Source organism: Trachurus trachurus (assembly GCF_905171665.1).
Source record: "Trachurus trachurus genome assembly, chromosome: 14".
NCBI classification, from domain to species: domain Eukaryota; kingdom Metazoa; phylum Chordata; class Actinopteri; order Carangiformes; family Carangidae; genus Trachurus; species Trachurus trachurus.
The window spans coordinates 22867388-22886385 of record NC_139903.1 but is presented as its reverse complement, the minus strand read 5'-3'; the positions used below and the strand labels follow the sequence as shown (position 1 = coordinate 22886385).

General features: G+C 42.4%; 1 protein-coding gene across 1 annotated transcript; it reads right to left on the bottom strand.

Annotated features, from left to right (window-relative positions):
* Positions 1-408: 408 nt before the first annotated feature.
* mcf2b (MCF.2 cell line derived transforming sequence b) lies at positions 409-18011 on the bottom strand (the record flags this gene model as incomplete). Its single annotated transcript, XM_083986547.1, has 26 exons — positions 409-641; positions 1295-1407; positions 2112-2227; positions 3509-3681; positions 5595-5640; positions 6060-6138; positions 6234-6326; positions 6535-6750; positions 7612-7737; positions 8760-8852; positions 9030-9122; positions 9215-9284; positions 9398-9513; positions 9964-10030; positions 10224-10324; positions 10955-11043; positions 11165-11345; positions 11447-11638; positions 12599-12790; positions 12990-13109; positions 13198-13312; positions 13471-13595; positions 13739-13888; positions 14089-14205; positions 14395-14529; positions 17961-18011. 26 exons carry the CDS (start codon positions 18009-18011, stop codon positions 560-562), a joined length of 3051 nt encoding a protein of 1016 aa, XP_083842673.1. The 3' UTR covers positions 409-559.
* Between the last annotated feature and the right edge of the window lie 987 nt (positions 18012-18998).

Genomic DNA, 18998 nt, shown 5'->3' with positions numbered 1-18998 from the left:
ATTTTCTATAAAGAAGAGTGTTACTGTATACAAAAAGAAGCCACAATGGTAAGCTGAGCTGTTTGGCACATGAACAGTAATGATATGTCAATAGGCATACGCATGATTTCTATGATATTTCATAAGAAAATAGAAATGATAAAAGGCTTGAACCAATCTTCTGTTCGAATGAATAAAAGTCCTCAGTTCAACGTCTTTAGTCCAGAGAATCTACTGCATTAATGCTGGAAAAAAAAATATAAAGAAAAAGAAGACTCTGATATTGTGAGGTCCCATTTCTGGTCTTTGCACTGTTCCAGTCTTCTGAGGTCCGCTCTGTGATACACAGCCTTCTGAGGTGAACAGTGCCACAGGAGTTGGAAGGGTAAAGTTTGTGGTTGATGTTGTGCTTCAGTCTCTTGGCGAACATCTCAGCAGAGTCAGATGCCCCCTTCTGGCCAGGAAGCAGATGGAATATATGAGTCTGTGTGTGTGTGTGTGTGTCAAAGAGAGAGTGAGCCAAATAAATGCAGAAGGAGAATGGTCGCAGGCGTCATCTATGCTCTGTTCTGATTGGCTCTCAGCAGGTCTCTCCCAGAATCCTGTGCAGGTCTTCAGGCAGGACGCGCCCCTCCTCGCCACGACTTATATTCCTCACCCTCCTGTACACAGCACAACACAGGCCCAGAAATACGTCACCATTTCAACATTTAATCTCCATCTCTAGGTGTCTGTAATCGTCTCCCATTGAAACCACTCACTGCTTGTTGTTGTTAGCTCACCATGTTGTTGTGTTCTCTTCTACACTGTAAGCCTACTCACTGTATCCGACAGTGCATCATTAAAAGAGATATAAAACCTATGGTCACTCACTGACAAAGCAATATACAGTGATAGTTTTGAGCTGGTCCCTGGGAAATTCAGTGGGTCCCAATTAAATACTTCAATATGGTATACAGTAACACAATTTTACCATCCCCGGTTCTCTGTATATTGAAGAAACCATAGAGCTGTCCATGGTGCTGAAGTAACAGACAGGTTTATAAATATTCTTCTCATCTCTTAAGATCCATCTTAAGAGACATATTGCAGCAACATTTAGAGTTAAAATGTTTTTGATTTCCACCATTATGGGAACATGTTAGAACACGTAAGGGGCCTGTAGCCATCACTTGAATCGCTGCTGCCTACGGTTCCTATTGGTTTTGGATGTTGTATGGCACTCTTCTTTCTTGTCTTAACAACTTCTCAAAGTGCTTTACACCACTAGTCATATTCACACACAAACATTCATACAGCTCGTTGTCTACATTACCACATTCCTGACGAGTCCTCATGTAGCAGCTGAATGACATCGCCACAGTTAAAAATGATGTCATCAGTGCTGGCCATGCTGCTCTCCACCATGACTCTGTACCTGCCCGCCACCTGGAAGAGGGGGGGAGACAAGTAAAACTCAAGAGACTATGCATTTTGATTATTTTCCACATTGACAATGGCACGTAGTCCTCAATCTACATCTACAAATGTACAGATAGACAGAGACATAATGTACTTGTGTAGCGCTCAGTTTATATTGTAAACTAATAATAAAGGGATTAGGTAAAAGCCCCTTAAAATGTGAGCCAGCACCAAAGAAAATCACACTACACCAAACACTAAATGCAATGTCATGGTCACACGGCCACAGTGGTGATGGCAAGCATTTTCTGATACAAGTCCACAAAGGGAGGGTAGCAAGAAAGAAGAGGATGAGAGAAATAAAAAAAACACAAGAGGGTTGGCATGTAGCAGAATATCATGGAACCCTTTTGATGGGCAGATCTGAAGGATGCTGGTGTGTCTGAACCAAACCATATCCCTTTGCTAAGTACATAACTATTAATTATGATAATTGTGTTGATGTGACCTGTGTTTTACAGAGAAATAACCAGGAGATTATACTGTAAAGTACTTAAAAGCACTGCAAAACAAATGATAACACCAGCAGTCCTATCCTTTCTTGGTTTCGGCAGCTGATGTCCGTTAGTAGCCGGTGTAGCTGAGAGGTTCATTAATTCTTAATTCCCTCTGGCCTAAGAGCAAATCATTCCTCCAGCCCAACTTGTACTGTTTGGGTAATGAAATCTCACCAGTGGAACAGGCTGATCCTCCTCCTCGTCTGAGTCTGATATGTTGGAAAGGTCTGTGGCGCCCCAGTCCTCCAGGCCTTCACAGATTGCCACTGAGTGGGCAGGGACAGGCCAACCTGCAGGCGACAGACAGCTGAGACAACTGAGCACTGTAACACTTTAATGATCAATGGGTTTCTATGGCAAAAAATAAGACAAATGACTAAGATGTTTTCAGTCCGCCTAGGGGGCCATGACAGCTGCCGATTTTCTGTTAGATTTACCTAAATTAAAGCTGTTTCTACCTCAGGGTTTCTAAAGATTTATAGGTTAACCTTAAAGTGAAGCCATACACCCTTACTTACCATTATTAAGTAATTGAAAAGGTCAAATGCTACATTTATCTAAGCACTTTCGTCAGCTGACATTCAATATCTGCCAAAACAAAGAGAAACAAAAAAATAGCAATAACTGGTTTGGGATGTGTGGAAAACTTATCTTCAACCCCAATGGTAGACTCATTAATATCCTTTTCTATTTTGTGCTATCAAATGGATAGCTCTGTGTTGAAGGTTTTTGCATTGTTTTTATGATATTTTATGATCCCTAAAAATTGAAAAAGTTGTCAGATCTAGGTGATGCTTGGACAGACTTAATTGAGCTCTGAAGTGGCTGAAATCAAATCCTCAAGACAATAACTATTATTCCTCAATTGTCTTTAACCATGCATCTGAGTGGAGTTCCCCAGGGCACAATCCTCGGTCCTCTTCTATTTCTATTCATATGTCCATTAGGCCACATTGTACAAAACAATGCAATTAGCTATCATAATCATGCACATGACACCCAAACTTACCTTTAGTCAACAACTGACTACAGTCCCATATACTACAGTATTATCTCTGCAACAAATTAATGGTTAGTCGTGCATGATCTCCTCTTTAGCTAAATGAAAATGAATCTGAGATCTTCAATGTAAAAGAAGCAAGAAGCAAGACTTTTAACCACATGTAAAATCATAAATCTAGTCACTTCAAAACAACTTAAGTCTGGTTTCTATCATATCAAATCTAGCAAGAATTTGAATATGTATGCCCAGAGGATTTTAGATTTTCACAAACTCTGGCTAAAAACATATTGGTCTCTACTCATCCTTGACTTTCTTTATCCTATTTTCTGGCTCTGTTCTCAAAATTTCATGATGTTTTCCTTTTTTTATATATATTTTAATGCATTTTACCTTAGTGTTAAAATGTGCTATAAAAACAAACATGACTTTCCAATTAATTTGTTGAAGCATAAATATATACCGTACATAATTGCATATATCACATAACAATAGTACTATAAAGTGCTTGTTGTAAAAATTTACAGATTTGTTCATGTGTAGGTGGTCTGTTTTAATTTCAGTGACTCACTGCGTCGAGGCGAGTGAACCACGGGCTCTGAGTGGGCGGGGCTAGTGTGTATTGACTCCTCCCCTCTGTGCCTGTAGGAGTGGCTTGTTGTTGAGGAGCTGTGAGGGACAGGGAGACACGCTGAGCAGCCTCCCACCGATGCTCCGCCCCACGACACACACACCTCTGATGCACTAAACAGCATCACCATGGGAACAAGACACAACCACGACAAACGAACAACAACAACAACAACAACATTCACGGTGTCACAAAACAAGCTCATCCACATTCGTTAAGTTAATATAGCATTCCAATTAGTTCACTGTCACATATATTTCAGTGTCTGATTGGGTGTTTTAGTTCATATCACAAATATCAATAATATCACAGATCACTGCAATATATGGAAGTATTACTGAGTTTACATTTTACACACATACCAGGCATTTGTTAATAATCCAGTGTGATTTGACCTGCTTTAAGTAGCGGATGGGTGGAGTTTGTCTCCTATAGTCTTGGTGTCTGAATACATCAAAGCCTACCCATCTGCTAAATAAAGTAGGAACTAATTACTTACAAATGCTTTGTGACCTACAAGTTTATCATGAACATAACAATTGTCCAAAAAAGTGTCCAACATTCACATTGTCTCATCATCCAGCTGTTAGTAATATAATCACAAAGTCTTGCAAGACAATCCCATTACCCCATGTTCAGATACTTTCACAACTGAACTGAGTCTTTGTGAATGCATGTACTTAAAGGATAAGGCTAGCATGATTTCATACTGTCAACAAATCCCACGAAAACACCAAATCCAACTCATTACAGTTATATTTTACAAAATATTATTTATAATTTAACTAATTATAATTGTCTAAATCAGCAGGGCATGTTTATCACAAGGAGGAAACATGCTAGTATTTACAACAGTCGGGGCAATGACAAAAAGAAGTTACCATTCCCATGTTTGTGCTCACAGGAACATGTCTCCATGTGCAAAAGTGAGGCTTGTGTCTATATGTTTGTAACTGTCTTTGCACAGTGGATCTGTAGGCTGTGTTTGGCTTTGGCCTTCTTGTGAAATGTGTTGACAAAAAGAAACATACGGAATATCAACAGCCTTTCCTTCAAGTTCAACATTTTCTGCAAACATTTGATTAAAAAAAAAGAAACTATGCACCAATATTATTCATTTTCAAAACCACAGTGAATCACAAAGTGTGACCAGTGAAGCTCAAAAGACTCAGTCCTTCATCAAATTCACTACATGCTAGCATGCTACCAGTAAACAGGACATTGATAACTCCTACAAGAGCTCCATAAACACACACACACACATATACACATATACATATATACTGTATATATATATATATACATATACACTGCACAATTCCTGTCACCATCTATCGCCACACCATCCTAGAAAACCATTAGATGCTTGTTGGTGACTGAGACTATTACTAACATCTGACATGTAGGCCTAAAATCAATGCATATTTATTAGCATTGACTCACCCTGTAATATTAAATGTTTGCTTAACCCCAGGACCAGTAACATAACTGTCATCACACTTTTGGACCCTCTACCCAGCCTGGCATTATGTTAAATCAGCAGTTCTCAATCATGGTGAACTGCTCTGAAATCCGTCATTACACACTGTGGAAACAAGGAGAATACACATAACTAGAACCCTGTCCTCTCGTCATGTCCCTTCGGATTAGCTCCAGTCCCCCTGCAACTCTATGAGGATAAACAGTAAAGCTAATGGATGAAAACTGAAAATAACTGGCACAAAATGTTTTTACTTTGTTAAATTCAATGTGAGGCACTGTCCGCGGTGCTGAAATTCAGCATCAACATCGTTAAAACTACAGTATGTGCAGGATTTGCAAATGTAGTTTTATCTAACATCCTGTGTACAGTTATACAAGATATGTTGCAGTAAATGTACTGAGGAGGCATGATCATCAAATTATTTCAGAAAATAACATTTTCCCTTCATTTATCTATCTTCGAATGGCCCATGCTCACCACTACACATCAGAATTCACACACTGACACAGACGAGCGAAGGGGAGATCATGCAAAGAGAATCACCTGTCGGAAGCGGGGTTGTCGGAAACTGGTAGAGGAGGAGCCTCGTCTGAGAGGAAGAGGACAGATGGATGACATAAAGACACAGTCAAATCTACCAAAAGACTTTTGTAATGGCACTCAAATATATGCTATTTCTACAAAAACAAAAGAGCTGAACCAACAAAATCTAAATCGTACAATCTAATCAGACATTTCAAAGACAGACAGAAGTAAGAAAACTTTTGCACACCGATAGACAAAAGGTGCGTCGGAGAAGGAGAGCGTCATAGGCTGGTAAAGGAACTCCCGCATACTTTTTTCTCACTTGCAAATTATTTATTTTTTATGCCAACATTTCTGTAAAAACCTTCCTTTTTTTTACCGAAAGGAAGATTTTTACAGAAACGTTTACCGAAAAGTGTGCGGGAGTTCCTTCACCAGCCAAAGAAAACCAGACAGAAACAGAATCATAACAACAATAGAAACCTTGACACATTTTCTGCTGGTTGGTGAGAATTTTTCGTAGCTCCGTCAGCCAGGCAACTTTGATCTCTAGAGTGGGAGCCTGCACACAAACACACACACAGGTGTGTGAGTGAAAGAACTAAAGACTCAGACACAAACTCTGTACAATATGAACAGATTGAGAGAATCAAATACCTGAACTATGTACACCACCTCTCTGCCGCTGTACCAGATCTCAAATTTCTTCACATCTCCTTTCACATTTTCTGTGATTCCTACTGCACTCATCTGCACAGAGAGAGAGAGAGAGAGAGAGAGAGGTCATTAATCTCAACGAATAACCCTGTCGTGGTTATTGATTCTGTTCTGTTGTTCTGATTGGAAACTGCGACTGAGAATTATGTCAGACAATCAGAGGCAGAACGATTCAATACAGCTCCTGAAACGTCCAGCTCAGTCAAGAAGATAAAGTGAGTGTGTAGTAGTGTATTGTTACTCTGAGGCAGGATTTGAAGCTGTAGAAGGGGGTCCTGTCGTGGTTGTCGTCGTCCCGGCGTTTGCAGAAGAGCAGGGCGTGGTCGTAGAGGAAGAGATGTCTCTGCATGGGTTTGAAGCGAGCCAGCTCCTTCATTCGCACCGCAGCCCTCTTATGGCTGATCCACACGCTGAAGCCGCCCTGCATCACCACGCGGCCCAGCTGACTAAGGTCACCCTGGGACACGCAGACACAAAGGACAGTGACATAGACCTAATCTACAGATACAGGAGAAGAATTAAGCAGCTATCTCCCTGTTAGACTAAAAACAAGAGGTGACGGAGCCTTTTCAGTTACTGGTCCCAAACTATGGACTAGTCTCCCACAAACAATCAGATCTTCACCCTCTATAGACATCTTTAAAACTCAGCAAAAACATATCTCTTCTCTTTGGCTTTTAATTCAGTCTCATGAGAACTTCCCATCCCACCATTCCCACTCACTTGTTGTTTTTAATGTCTCTTTGTGTCTGTCTGGTCTTTGTTTGAATTCATCTTGTATGTAAAGCACTTTGGTCAGCACCTGTTGTTTTTAAATGTGCTCTAGAAATAAAATTGACTTGACTTGACTAGAAGGAGTAATATCTGATAATAAATATATTGCAGCGACTAGATATTATCTATTAGTTTCTATTTTCTGAACAGATAAAACCAAAAATTGCCCACCCCAGGGAGGTTTTAATGCATGTTTCTTCTGTTCAGAGTCATCCCACTAAATACTAAATAAAGCCAGTTAATTCTAACGTTTCCAAGTTCTTAAAACTTTAATTTCCTCCCTTGTCAAGTTATGCCTGAAGCAACAATATTAGAGATCAAATGAGAAAAATGCAATAAATGAAAGACACATTCTTCCACCTGCGATGGTGAAAGGCGATATGCATTTACAAGGCGATATGTCTGCCCAGACGCTCTCTGTATTAAAGTGATGAGAGCTCCGACTGGACCGTTTTATATTAAAGCATAATGACATATCATAAATCTGACATCCAGTGATGTGAATATCCATCCTGTCTTATTTATTGATCTGGCCGGCTGCTACCTGATATCCAGTGATGGCTATCTGATGCATGGAGTCGTTGACAGACTTGAGCAGCTCCAGCATGGAGTCCAGGGCGTCCTGGAGCTCACAGCGGTATCGCTGCTCCGTACAGTGCTTCAGCAGCTCCTGAACCAGAACAGAGATACAGGTTGACAGCTCAAAGCTTTTCCCTTTACCTAATCTCCTGTGGCTTGACATCTGGCTGCATTAGGCTGAGTTTAAATGATCGTCTGCATGTCTGCAACTCAACAAATCAGCTTTTGCCTGGATAAATGGCGTCGATTTGTCTCTGTGCCTGTTTAAGACATCCCCCCCGTGCCCATATAGTAAGTGTTCTTATTTGTCTGTATCTGAGTGGGTCAGTCCTTGTCATTGACATTACTGTCCTCAACTGTCTGGCTTTGTGTCCATACATTGGTTAGGTATTTTTCAAAATAAAAGCAGTTTGTGTAGAGACTGACTGACCACAGGGCTTTTTTTGTACTGTCTTTTTAAAGCAGTGTTGAACTAATCATCACTGCAAACACAAAGAGAGAGTTGTTGATAGAAGTAAGGTCATAAAATGCAGGCTCACATTTTGGTTTCTGTTGTCAGCATTTGCAACAAGGCAGCAAAACTGGTAACGCTTTATAATAACTATACACTATTAAACATAGTTGAACACTTAATTCATCATTAAGAAATCATTATTCCTACAGTGATACCACTTAGTGTGTAATTTATGAACATAGTTATAAATGTTAAACTGTGGATGAATAAGCATCAAGGATAATATCAATTGCAAACCAGTTATGTAGGAGACATCAATGGTTCATAAGGTCATTAATAAAGTGTAAGTCAATAAATGACAAAGTATTTGAATTAACATTAATGAATGATTTAGACATGTACTAATGGTAAAAGTGTTAATAGATGTGTTACATTACAGTTATTGAATATTTAATAATACTAAACTAATCGTTGATAGTGTGTAGTCATTATAAAGTGTGATTTATTTTTCATGTAGCTTTCATGTTTTGCTGACCATAAATATGAAAAAATTAAGATGTCAGGAATTTTGTGTAACCGCAAAACAATTTCAAATGTTCATGTCATTGAGTTGTGTTTCTGCAGGACTCTGCTTCACTGACAGGCTCAGATGAACAGACCTTGAGGAGCAGCTGGTACTTGGTGAGGCGTTGGACTGGTTTCAGGAGGTAAGAGTCCAGACCCAGCTTGTGGTCCAGCTTCTTCTGGCACTCCTGCAGGGAGGGGGAGAGCGACAGAGACGGAGGTTTGACAGATTTTGCTGCCTGGGAGTCAGAAAGCTTAATTGGAGAACTCTGCTCAGATAATAAGAACGACAGCCTTTCTCAGGAGTACGCCTGCTGTTAGTGCTGATGCTGTATGATCGTGTTAAATTCACAGTAAGTAAGTACCTGAAAGAAGGGCGAATCAGAACACTGTCTCCATAGCAACTCAGAGCGAGGCTTGTTTTGGCAGTAACGCTCGTACACCTGGAACTTCTCTTTCTGCTCACACACACGCACACAAATGAACAGTCAGATGTGTTATGTCGTATCACTTGACACTAAATCCTTTGTTTCTCCTCATGTCTCCTCACCCGCTGTAGGAAGCAGGCCCCCACCCTCTCAGGTGTCTCCAGGCAACTCTGCAGATCTTGAAGGAAGATCCTGAAAGGAGGAAAATGAAAGGAACTTGGGTTGGTGGGAGGAGAGAGGAAGAGAAGGACAATTGGGGGACAGCTTGTGGGCTCAGTGTGTGTGTGTGTGTGTGTGTAGCTTGCCTGCTGTGAAACTGGTAGATCTCTGGCATGTTGCCAAACAAAACGTCCTTCTGGCTGCGTAGAGCAGAGGGAAGAAGATAAGACATGGACGGGTCCTCCATCTCTGCCCTGTAGCCCTGAGGAGAGAAGGAGAGGGCATGATAATAATAAGGTATGAATATGATAATCACATGAAGTCAAGATTTTGAAGGAAATTTGGCACACTTTAATTAAGATCTACATTAAATGTAATTACATTGAGTTAAATTTCATTCACTAAAATTACATTTTGTTAAATTGGGTTCATTATATTACAACAATGGATTATTTAAAAGTACATTTACTTTACTTCAATTAATTATATTGAATTTGAATTAATTTAATTAATATGATCTTCATGTATATATTACATTTACCGGTACTGAGCCCCCTCAGCAGTAGGAGCATTATTATAATATACAAGCTCACTGGGGTACCTGCAGGGGGAACATTGGTCTAATCAAGATATCTTCTTCCCTCCCTCCCAGAATGCCCTGCTGCTCTGCACTGCATCCTGACAAAAGCAATATGCCATAAAACAGACTCACCAGAAGGACAGAGAGCAGCTCGTCCACGTAGATCCTCTCTGTAGCTATCAGCTCCTTCATAACATGGCTGCAGAGACACCAACAGAGAAAAAAAAATAAAACAGAGAGGTGAAGAAAATGCTCAGGGTCACAGAGTGCAGTCCGATCCTGGCACAGAAAACTCCTTTATGAGTGATATTGTAGGTATACAGCTGCTGGGGAAGAGTCACAGGTCAAGCTTGAGGTCAGAGGTCAGGTGAGACAGGTGAGAGATTACATACCGTGTGACCTGCTCTGGATTGTCTTCCACTTCTGAATCTGTCTCAGGACTGGGCCCATACAGACAGCTACGGTTGCCTTGGTAATCATGCATCACCTCGATCTGTTGAAGCACACATGAAGCCAGTCTCTCAGTTTGGACACATTTCTGCCATATTTCAATATCCATCACTTCACACTGTAGATGAGGATGGTGCTGTCGACCTGTTGGTCCAGAATGAATGGCATTCAGTTGCTGCGCCAGCTCATGGTCCTCAGGGGATGAACCAGCATCGTCTTTTTGTTTTAGACTAAATTGCTACAAAAATAATAATTTAACATTCAATGAGCCTCAACTACACTTAGTGCTTATAAGCAAATGCTAACTTAACGCTAACATACTTGAATGGTAAACTCTATACCTGGTAGCACTATTTATTGTAAGCATGTCAGTATGCTAATGGTAGCATTCAGCTCAAGCATAGCCACTGTTATAGCTAAATAAAAAATACATCTTCCAGTTGCCACATAAGAAAATGTTAGTAAAAACGCTAAATTCAATCTAATTGTGTGGGCAAGAGTTCACCAAGGTGCAGACACACATGGCTTTTAAAGGGAATGGAAGGTACCTCTAATTGGTTTATTGCATGTTACATTATGGCAATCCCATAATAACAATAGTTGATATGGACATGCCCTACATGCACTATGGACTAAATCTGAGCTGTTCACCTGAGTCCCTTTCAACACACACCTTGCGTTGATTATTGTTCCTCCTCGCAGCTCTCTTACCAGGAAGCAGGTCAAAGGAAAACTTGGAGTTGAGGACGTTCAAGTCTACACCTGCAGAGAGTTTCACAAAGCAAAGAGGAAATGCAGAAAGTCTGATTTGTGGAAACTGCACTGCAAATTGATTCCGACCCCATGTGAGTTTTAGGAAGTTTTTGGAAGTTTTAGATCGAACCATGTTTGGGGGAGAAGAGGGGGGACTTGCAGCGCTGCATGGTCTGTTCAGGTTCAGGTCTTGGGGCGACCAGCTGGATGGGTCTGACCTGCATATCCGCCAGCCTCTTCAGACACTGCTCTCTGTTTCTGATCATGGCTTGCATTGTGTTCAGCTTCTCTGTTACTATGGAGATTTGGGACTAGAGTCGAGAAAGAAGAAGTGTGAGCAGAAGGAAGCCGAGGGTCATCTGTGTGTCTGCATCAGTAGTCGGGGTGGGGTGGGGGTGGGGGTGGGGGTTACCTGCAACTGTGGGGTGAGTATGGCTTCAAACTCCAGGCTCAGAGTGTCCTGGTTGTTGTTCAGTGCAGATGGCGCCCTCTCCTGGTGGCAGCTCAGGTACTGCAGCGCCTCCTGAGCGCCTTCTCTGGTCTGGAACTTGTCTACCATCTGACTGGCAAGCAGATAGGCTCCATCATCACACCAGCGAAGAGCCTGCACACACACACACAAATATGACATAAAATAAAACGACAAAGACAGAAACATCAGATAAAATATACAGGGGAAAACAGGTGTGATTGTCAAAATCCATGTCTGAACAGGAAGGTTTTCATCTGCTTCTTAAAGGAATAGTTCACCAAAAAATGAAATTCAGTCATTATTGACTCACCCTCATGCTGATGAATACTCTGGAGTAGTTTTTTATTCCTCCAAAAAGTGCACCTGGAGACCCGGGAGGGGGGTTCGTAGTCCAACGAAATCCTTATTGAATTTGCCTGGGGGGCGCGCTCAAGTTCACACGATAACATTCAATACATGACTGTTTAGGCTGTAAAAATGTCCTAAATTACATAGTTTCGAGTAAACTCTGGACTGTATCCCTTCACGAGTCACGACACTTGTGGACAAGCAGTATGGAGGAAGATTATAAGGTTTTTGTGTAGTTTTATGGACCTTTTTGTGTCAGGCGCTATTGACTCATTAGGATTTTGTTGGACTACGAACCCCCCTCCTAGGTCTCCAGATGCACTTTGAGCAATAAAAAACTACTCCGGAGTATTCATCAGCATGAGGGTGAGTCACTAATGACTGAATGAATTTCATTTTTTGGCAAACTATTCCTTTAACAGTCTCCACTGATTCCAGGGATTTCAATAAATAGTTTTAAAGCTTAGGGGGTGAGCACTGGAAACAGCTATCTCCCATAAGTCTTAAAACATGTCAAGGGGACACTTTGAAGACCCTGGATGGAAGACCTAGGATCTGCTTGTGGTATGGGGGTGTAGAACGTCACGTCATACTGAGGAGCCACGTAAGACTTCAACTCTGCCCTCAACAGAGCGTGTGGACTTTTCTCATGAGGCTTTTTTTTTCAAGTGACAGATTAAACGTAGCAAATAATGATTCATGATTATCCCATGTGTAACTCTCTGAGTGTGAACTTGTTCTTACGCCTTCCAGGCGGCGCAGCAGGTCTCGTGCTCTGGTGAGCAAAGCCCGTTTGGTGCGTATGGCGTTGGTGATGATGTCACAGTGATGCCGCAGCTCATTGCAGCGCTGGACGATGAGCGCCAGGGCATAGTGGTGGTTGGTGGCCAACTGGTGACCGTGCAGGATCACCACCTGAGCACGAGTCATCTCCTCCTGAGACACAGGCACACAAAATGAGGTTGGATTCAAGGTTTGAACATAAAAGCAAACACACCAATTGCAGACTACACAGCAGTAGGTGGCAGTAGAGTGTCACTTAAAGCAGCTCCTTCAAACTATGTTATATTACAGTATCATAGTTATAATATAGTGCTATTTCAAATGCTATACAGCCTTAATGTGTTTCTCTGACCTGAGCGTGTCTGTCCAGGGTCTCCAGGTCTTTCAGCAGTTGCTCTGTTTGCACCAGAGTGGTTCCCACGGGGGCGATGTCCTTCTCCTGGGCAGAGAGATTCTCCAGCACCTCGTCCATCTGCACACACACACAGTCAATCAGCAAAGGCACAAAGCCACGACATGGGTATAGAGAAGACAGAGGAGATAGACATAGGTTGTCGAACCTGCTGGAAATTTGCTTCATAGTGCAGCAGCTGCAAATACTGCTGCAGCTTCAGGTGGTGTTTCTCAAAGAAGCCATCGAACGCCTCCTCCATGTCCCTGAGCTGAGCCAGAAGCCTGAGGCACAGAAAACACATGACACACATACTTACAAACAAGAAGTGGAGGACAGAAGAGACTGTCTTTTTTATGTAAATCCCCCTTTCATTACCTCATGAATTCCTTTAAAATTAATTTCCTCATAGAAAACTGAATCTTAATATCTGAACTCTTACCTCTGAACAGTTTCCATATCCCCCTGTATCTCCCTCTCGTCCTCTATGTCTCTCTTTGAGGCCTTGACGGTCTCCAGGTTTGACAGCAGCAGGCGTCCCTCTTTCAGCACACTGCGGATATCATCCTGAAACAACATGACAAACAACATGCCGACATGTCGAGACAATAAAGAGAAATCACCAAGGCCACACGGAACCGGTGCAAAAGCAGAGAAAATAGAAATCAGACGCGACACAAAAGGCAGGAGAAGGACAGAGGAGCGACAACCTTCATCTGCCGGTATCGGTGTGTGTGCGAGTGCAGCAGGAAGTCGATGGCGTTGGCTTCATCCGGAAGTTCAGTCTCCGACAGTTCTGATCCGAAGCCCTGCAGCAGCTGAGCGATCTCCTTCACTGTCACGGCAAAGGTCTCAATGGACTGCAAACACACACACATGCACATTTCAACACATAGAAACAACACATGCTTTAGATTCATATGGCTTTTTCAAATGAAGCATTTTAGCCAAATTATTTATTACAACAACTTATTAGTTTGATTTCTTGTGTGTTGATTTTTTCTCAGTTCCACCTCGACCTGCTCCGGTGGATTGACATTGGAGGACGAGAGGTATTTACCGTGCGAAGGACGATCCAATCACTTTGGCAATATTCCACCTTTGCAGTGAAGTCTGATGTCAGGTGGTTTTCATCGATGTAGCGCAGAAGGTCACCGACTGAGCGCAGCATCACCACCTAGAGACACAGAAAAGCATCTCACAGCCACCAGGTTCATACTGTACTGTGTTTGACAATTTACAAATGAAGAAATGAACTGTTCCTATAAAACTACATCGTGTTTTAGCTACAAGACAAGACAATGGACAGAAAAATGAAGAGTAGCGCATACGAATTCTCAATTCTCATTTTCCTCTACTGTCTCACCGGCATCTTTAACAGGAAGTCATCCTGGCTGAAGCGAAATCCCAGGTCTGTGCTTGAAGACGGACTGGGGGCGGAGCCTAACAAACTGGTGGGGCGGAGCACCAAGACCAGATGCAGATTGCCTGGAAATGAGGTCTGAAAAAGGAAGTGTTATTATTTAATTTGTTTACTCAACATTATTAAATAGAGAGAACTGGAACAGGGGGAAAATGACTGTTAGGACTAAGATTGAGAGAAGGAGGAGTCTTAAAATCTCCTGCAGACATAAAAGTACTTTTAGTTCTTCAAATGCCCTCTACGCCTCCCTCACTGGACAAACCAGAACCTGTGTATATCACTGTATCACTTACTGTGTGTAGGATGCATAATGGACCAGGACTGACAGCCTCATACATCATCACTGTGCACACGTCTGAGTGGACTGTCTCTTTAAAAATTAACAAACTGGGACCACAACCACCCTCTCTTTCCTCCAGCATCACACACACTCACCAGATGCTCTCCCCTCACTGTAGCTGCTCGTTCAACACATGGGATTCAAATCTTTCCACTAACCACTGAACCATTCAGTACCTAAACCTGCAATAATCAGCTGTTTAATCAACGAGTCAACTGATGGAAAACTAATCAACTACACTTCAGAAAACAGTCAGAGCCCTTCGCTTATCACACACATTCATTTAAATTAATAAGATTTGATATGAAAAGTTAGAAGAAATTTTTTAATTTGTATGTAAAATCGATTTTTTGAAGCCCTTGTTGAATAAACCCTGTCCAACAAAAATCTCCAATATTTTCTTATCATGTCTTTTTAAATAGGAAACTAGTAATAATAGAAACTTTTCTTTGTCGTATGTGATAATAAATTGAATATCTTCGCATATTCAGTTGCTGGTCGGATAAAACAAGACATTTGGAGATGTCTGAACCTGACTGGAAAATACAAATGTTGATTTCCCCCATTTGTTTGGCATTTCCATAGAAAAAGAGGTAAATTGAAACACTGATGCGTTGCAGCCCCGCGGTGACCTCTGTGACCCCCGTATGGACGCATCTGCGTTTGTTTGTGTTTCCTCCCCTTTAATCAAGTTTTTCCTTTGATTTGTCGCCTCACGTCTGTGTTTTTACAAAAGCTCTGCTCGGCTTTTTTCACAGCGAGCATTTTGAATTATCATAGAGCACAGGTGTTACTAAAAACAATGGCTCTGTTCTTTTCAAGTGTCCCGGTGAACCATGACAGAGTGCCAGTGCGCCTGCAGGCACAGGACTGCCAACGCCGCACATACCCAGTACACCTGTGCCTCTCCTGTGTCTGACTGTGGGATTCAGTGATGTAAAATGAAACGATGTCAGTGACATCAGATTACTCCTCCAGCATATATTTGGGCCATGGCTGAGGTGTACAGTGTGTACAGACTGTGACTGTGGATGAGAGGAGTCGGCCTGTCAGTCAGAGGCTTTGACAGCTGACTGGTGTTAGTCGTGCAGCCCTGCGGAGCTCGACACGGCATCAGCATCTCTCTGTGTCAGTCTGCAAAGTTGTTTGCTCTGTGCAGCTCTTCAGCAGGTCTGACAGTCTGACTCACTCTGCTCCTTTGTCACTCTTAACACTATCTGCTGTCATCCCCCTGCAAGTCCTCACGTCTCCTCCCTTCTACCACAGACTGTGTTACAAAGCTGTCATCATCTCCACTATTACTCTCACAACATGTTCCCCCATCAGTTAAAGTGTGAATGACTTCATTTTTTTGTAATTTTTATCACTGCAGCAGATAATATAACAGAGTTGCGTCATTACTGCAACACACTTGAACTCTAACCAGTCAGTCACCACTCTTTGCTCACCTGCTGGACTAGTTTCCCTATCATCTCCATCCCCTTTGCAAAATATCTACTGTCCACAGTAATGACAGTTTATACAGCCTGAGGAGTTATTGAGCATGAGTGCTTTAAACTTCATATTAAATTAATCTACTCCACAGGTCCCAGTGTACCCAGCTCTACTAGATTCACAACTGTACATATCCCTGTCTCCTGGTGACCTAGAGATTCACAGACAGACATTTCATGTTTTATTAATTTTCTTTTTTTAAAAGATAAAACTGAAAAACTTGTCTACTTTTGTCTTACCACTGCTCTCTGTCTATGGAGAGTGGGAAGAGTTTGCCATCAGGTCGACATGTTTTTTAAATGATACAATGATTGTATCATTTAAAAAACATTTCAAACCCTCAGAATGAAACATTAAACCATGCAATCAAAACAAGCAGATTACATGGTGATGGTCTACTCACCAGTGTGGTGATTCAAGTTCATTCAAAAATGCAGCTGCATGTAACTAAAACGTTTGAACACACCATATTACACCAACTCTTGCTCTCTGTTAATAATAGAACCAAATCTCAAGTTATTCTGCAGGTATAAATAGCTTTGCACCTCAGAATATACAAGATGAATAATATAATAGAAATAGCAACAACTCTCAGATCCACAACAGTAAACGTTGTATTATCTATCTGACCTAGGACTGGGAGAGGCTTCAGAAAGTAGTTTGCCACAACAGTCTATGGCTAAGCTTTTAGTGTGTGTGTGTGTGTGTGTTTTGTACATTTTGTTATTTTTTCTTTATTTATCTACCCTTTGATTTGGTTTAATGCCAAGTCATTCACAGAGTTTGTGATTGAATTTTGGTGCATGACAACAAACACTTCAGTAAAAAGAAAAAAAGTGTTGTGACTTTGTTAGTTGATGTGAAACACATTCTGTATGAAATCTGCAACATAGCTGAAACTTGACTGTACCTCTGTTAAGAGCAGGTGCACTGTAAAGCAATAATGTACAGGCTGCACATTGTTCCACTCTCCTCTCAGGCTGTGAACTTTACCCATGTGCAGAAACAAAGCTGCAGGTGTTTTTCACCATCAGCGGCGAGGGAAACTTTCTGTGCTCTGCTGCTGTTATCATCCCAACTGTAAAGTTAAGTCTAACACTTAAACTACACACCTGAGACCATACAACAACTGTCTCTCCAGCTCACCTGCATTTCAACACAAGCCTTTTTTTCTTTACAAAACATATTGCAGGCATGATGGATGGTGTTGGATGACTGCAGTCCTGCACTTCACAGCTGCATTCAGACTTGTGAGTACATGCATCATGTTCCTAAATCTGTTACATAAACCTGCACAACACAACTTGAATACACTGCAGAGGCACAGCTTATGCATACAGCCTCTTGCTGTTCTGCACCTGCGTTTGCAGTCCAAACATACAAACACGCACACGTACACGCACGCACACACACACGAACCCCGTTTGTCATTGGCCTGTCCTGGTCCCCTACACAGAGTCCTAACACTGAACTAACCACCCAGGCTGTAAACCGAGGAGCTTGTTAAATAGCTCCACATCTCTTGCTCTGCACTGAGTGAGGACACATCCCAGCCTGTGTGTCGCAGCACTGAAGTGTGTCAAGAACAGCTAGTCCACCTCTCCTCATCTCTCTGCTGCAGTATCCTCATCCTCACCGCCCCGTCACAAGCCTCCCACCTCCCGGAGCAGCTTACCGCGGCCCGGCGCAGGCGGGGGAAGCCCCGCAGTGGGTTGGACTCGGCCATGGCTCCTTCTCTCTCTCTTTTTGTGTGTATGTTAGGCGTATCTCCCTGTTCTTCTCGGTCCCCGGAAAGTCTGCAGCGGGACGCGGTGTCGGGAGCGAGCAGCCGCAGCGATGGCACGGTTACCAACCCACACTGCAGTGTCCGGGCGAGCCGAGCGGCGCGCGGAGTGCTCACCTCAGCACGCGCTCCTGCTCCGGACCGGGATGATGACGGGGTGCGTTTCACTCACCTGACGTCAAAGCAAAAACAAGTTCCCGCTCCACAGCACAAAACGTTATCATCAGTGAAGTTACCAAGCAGAGGGGGGGGGGGGGGGGGGGGGGGGGGGTTTAATGTCTCCAAGAACTAAGACCTGCAGCGATTGTACTGATAAAATATCAAGTTTGTCTTTAAAAAATAATAATGAATAATACAGAATTGCGCCAATCAGCCTACACCATCGGACAGTGAAAGTCTAACAACAACAAAAAAGCGAGATGCTCACAGTGGTGCTGATGCTGAACCATTTGCTGGATCCGCTAGATGGCGCTCGAAATTTGGGAGACAGCAAGAGAGCACCTCTGGCTCACCTACTGGCCCAGTGTGGTCAGATTAACCAGCTGCACAATGGCCGTTTTTATTGTTGTATGTATGTTGTTTTGGCAAAGTCCTCTGTGGCCTCAAGTCCCCATCAAACACAGATCCTTGTATTTGCAGACCAGAGGTCTACTGGAATATTTTGGGATCAGATATTTTTGTGCTTTTATTCTGACAGTATGGTGAGACATAAGCAGGACAGAGAGGGAGAGGGTGACATGAAGCAAAGGGCCATGAGTTGGACCTGAGCTCAACATCCATGTGTGCCGACTCTGACCAGGGGAGCCACAGAGACGACCTGGGACCAGTCCCTTAATTAGCATCTGGTGACTATAGACTACAGTGGACCACATGAGCACAAACAAACAAAAGTCACATCTTAAAAATTAGACTGACTGCATGTCAAAGGAG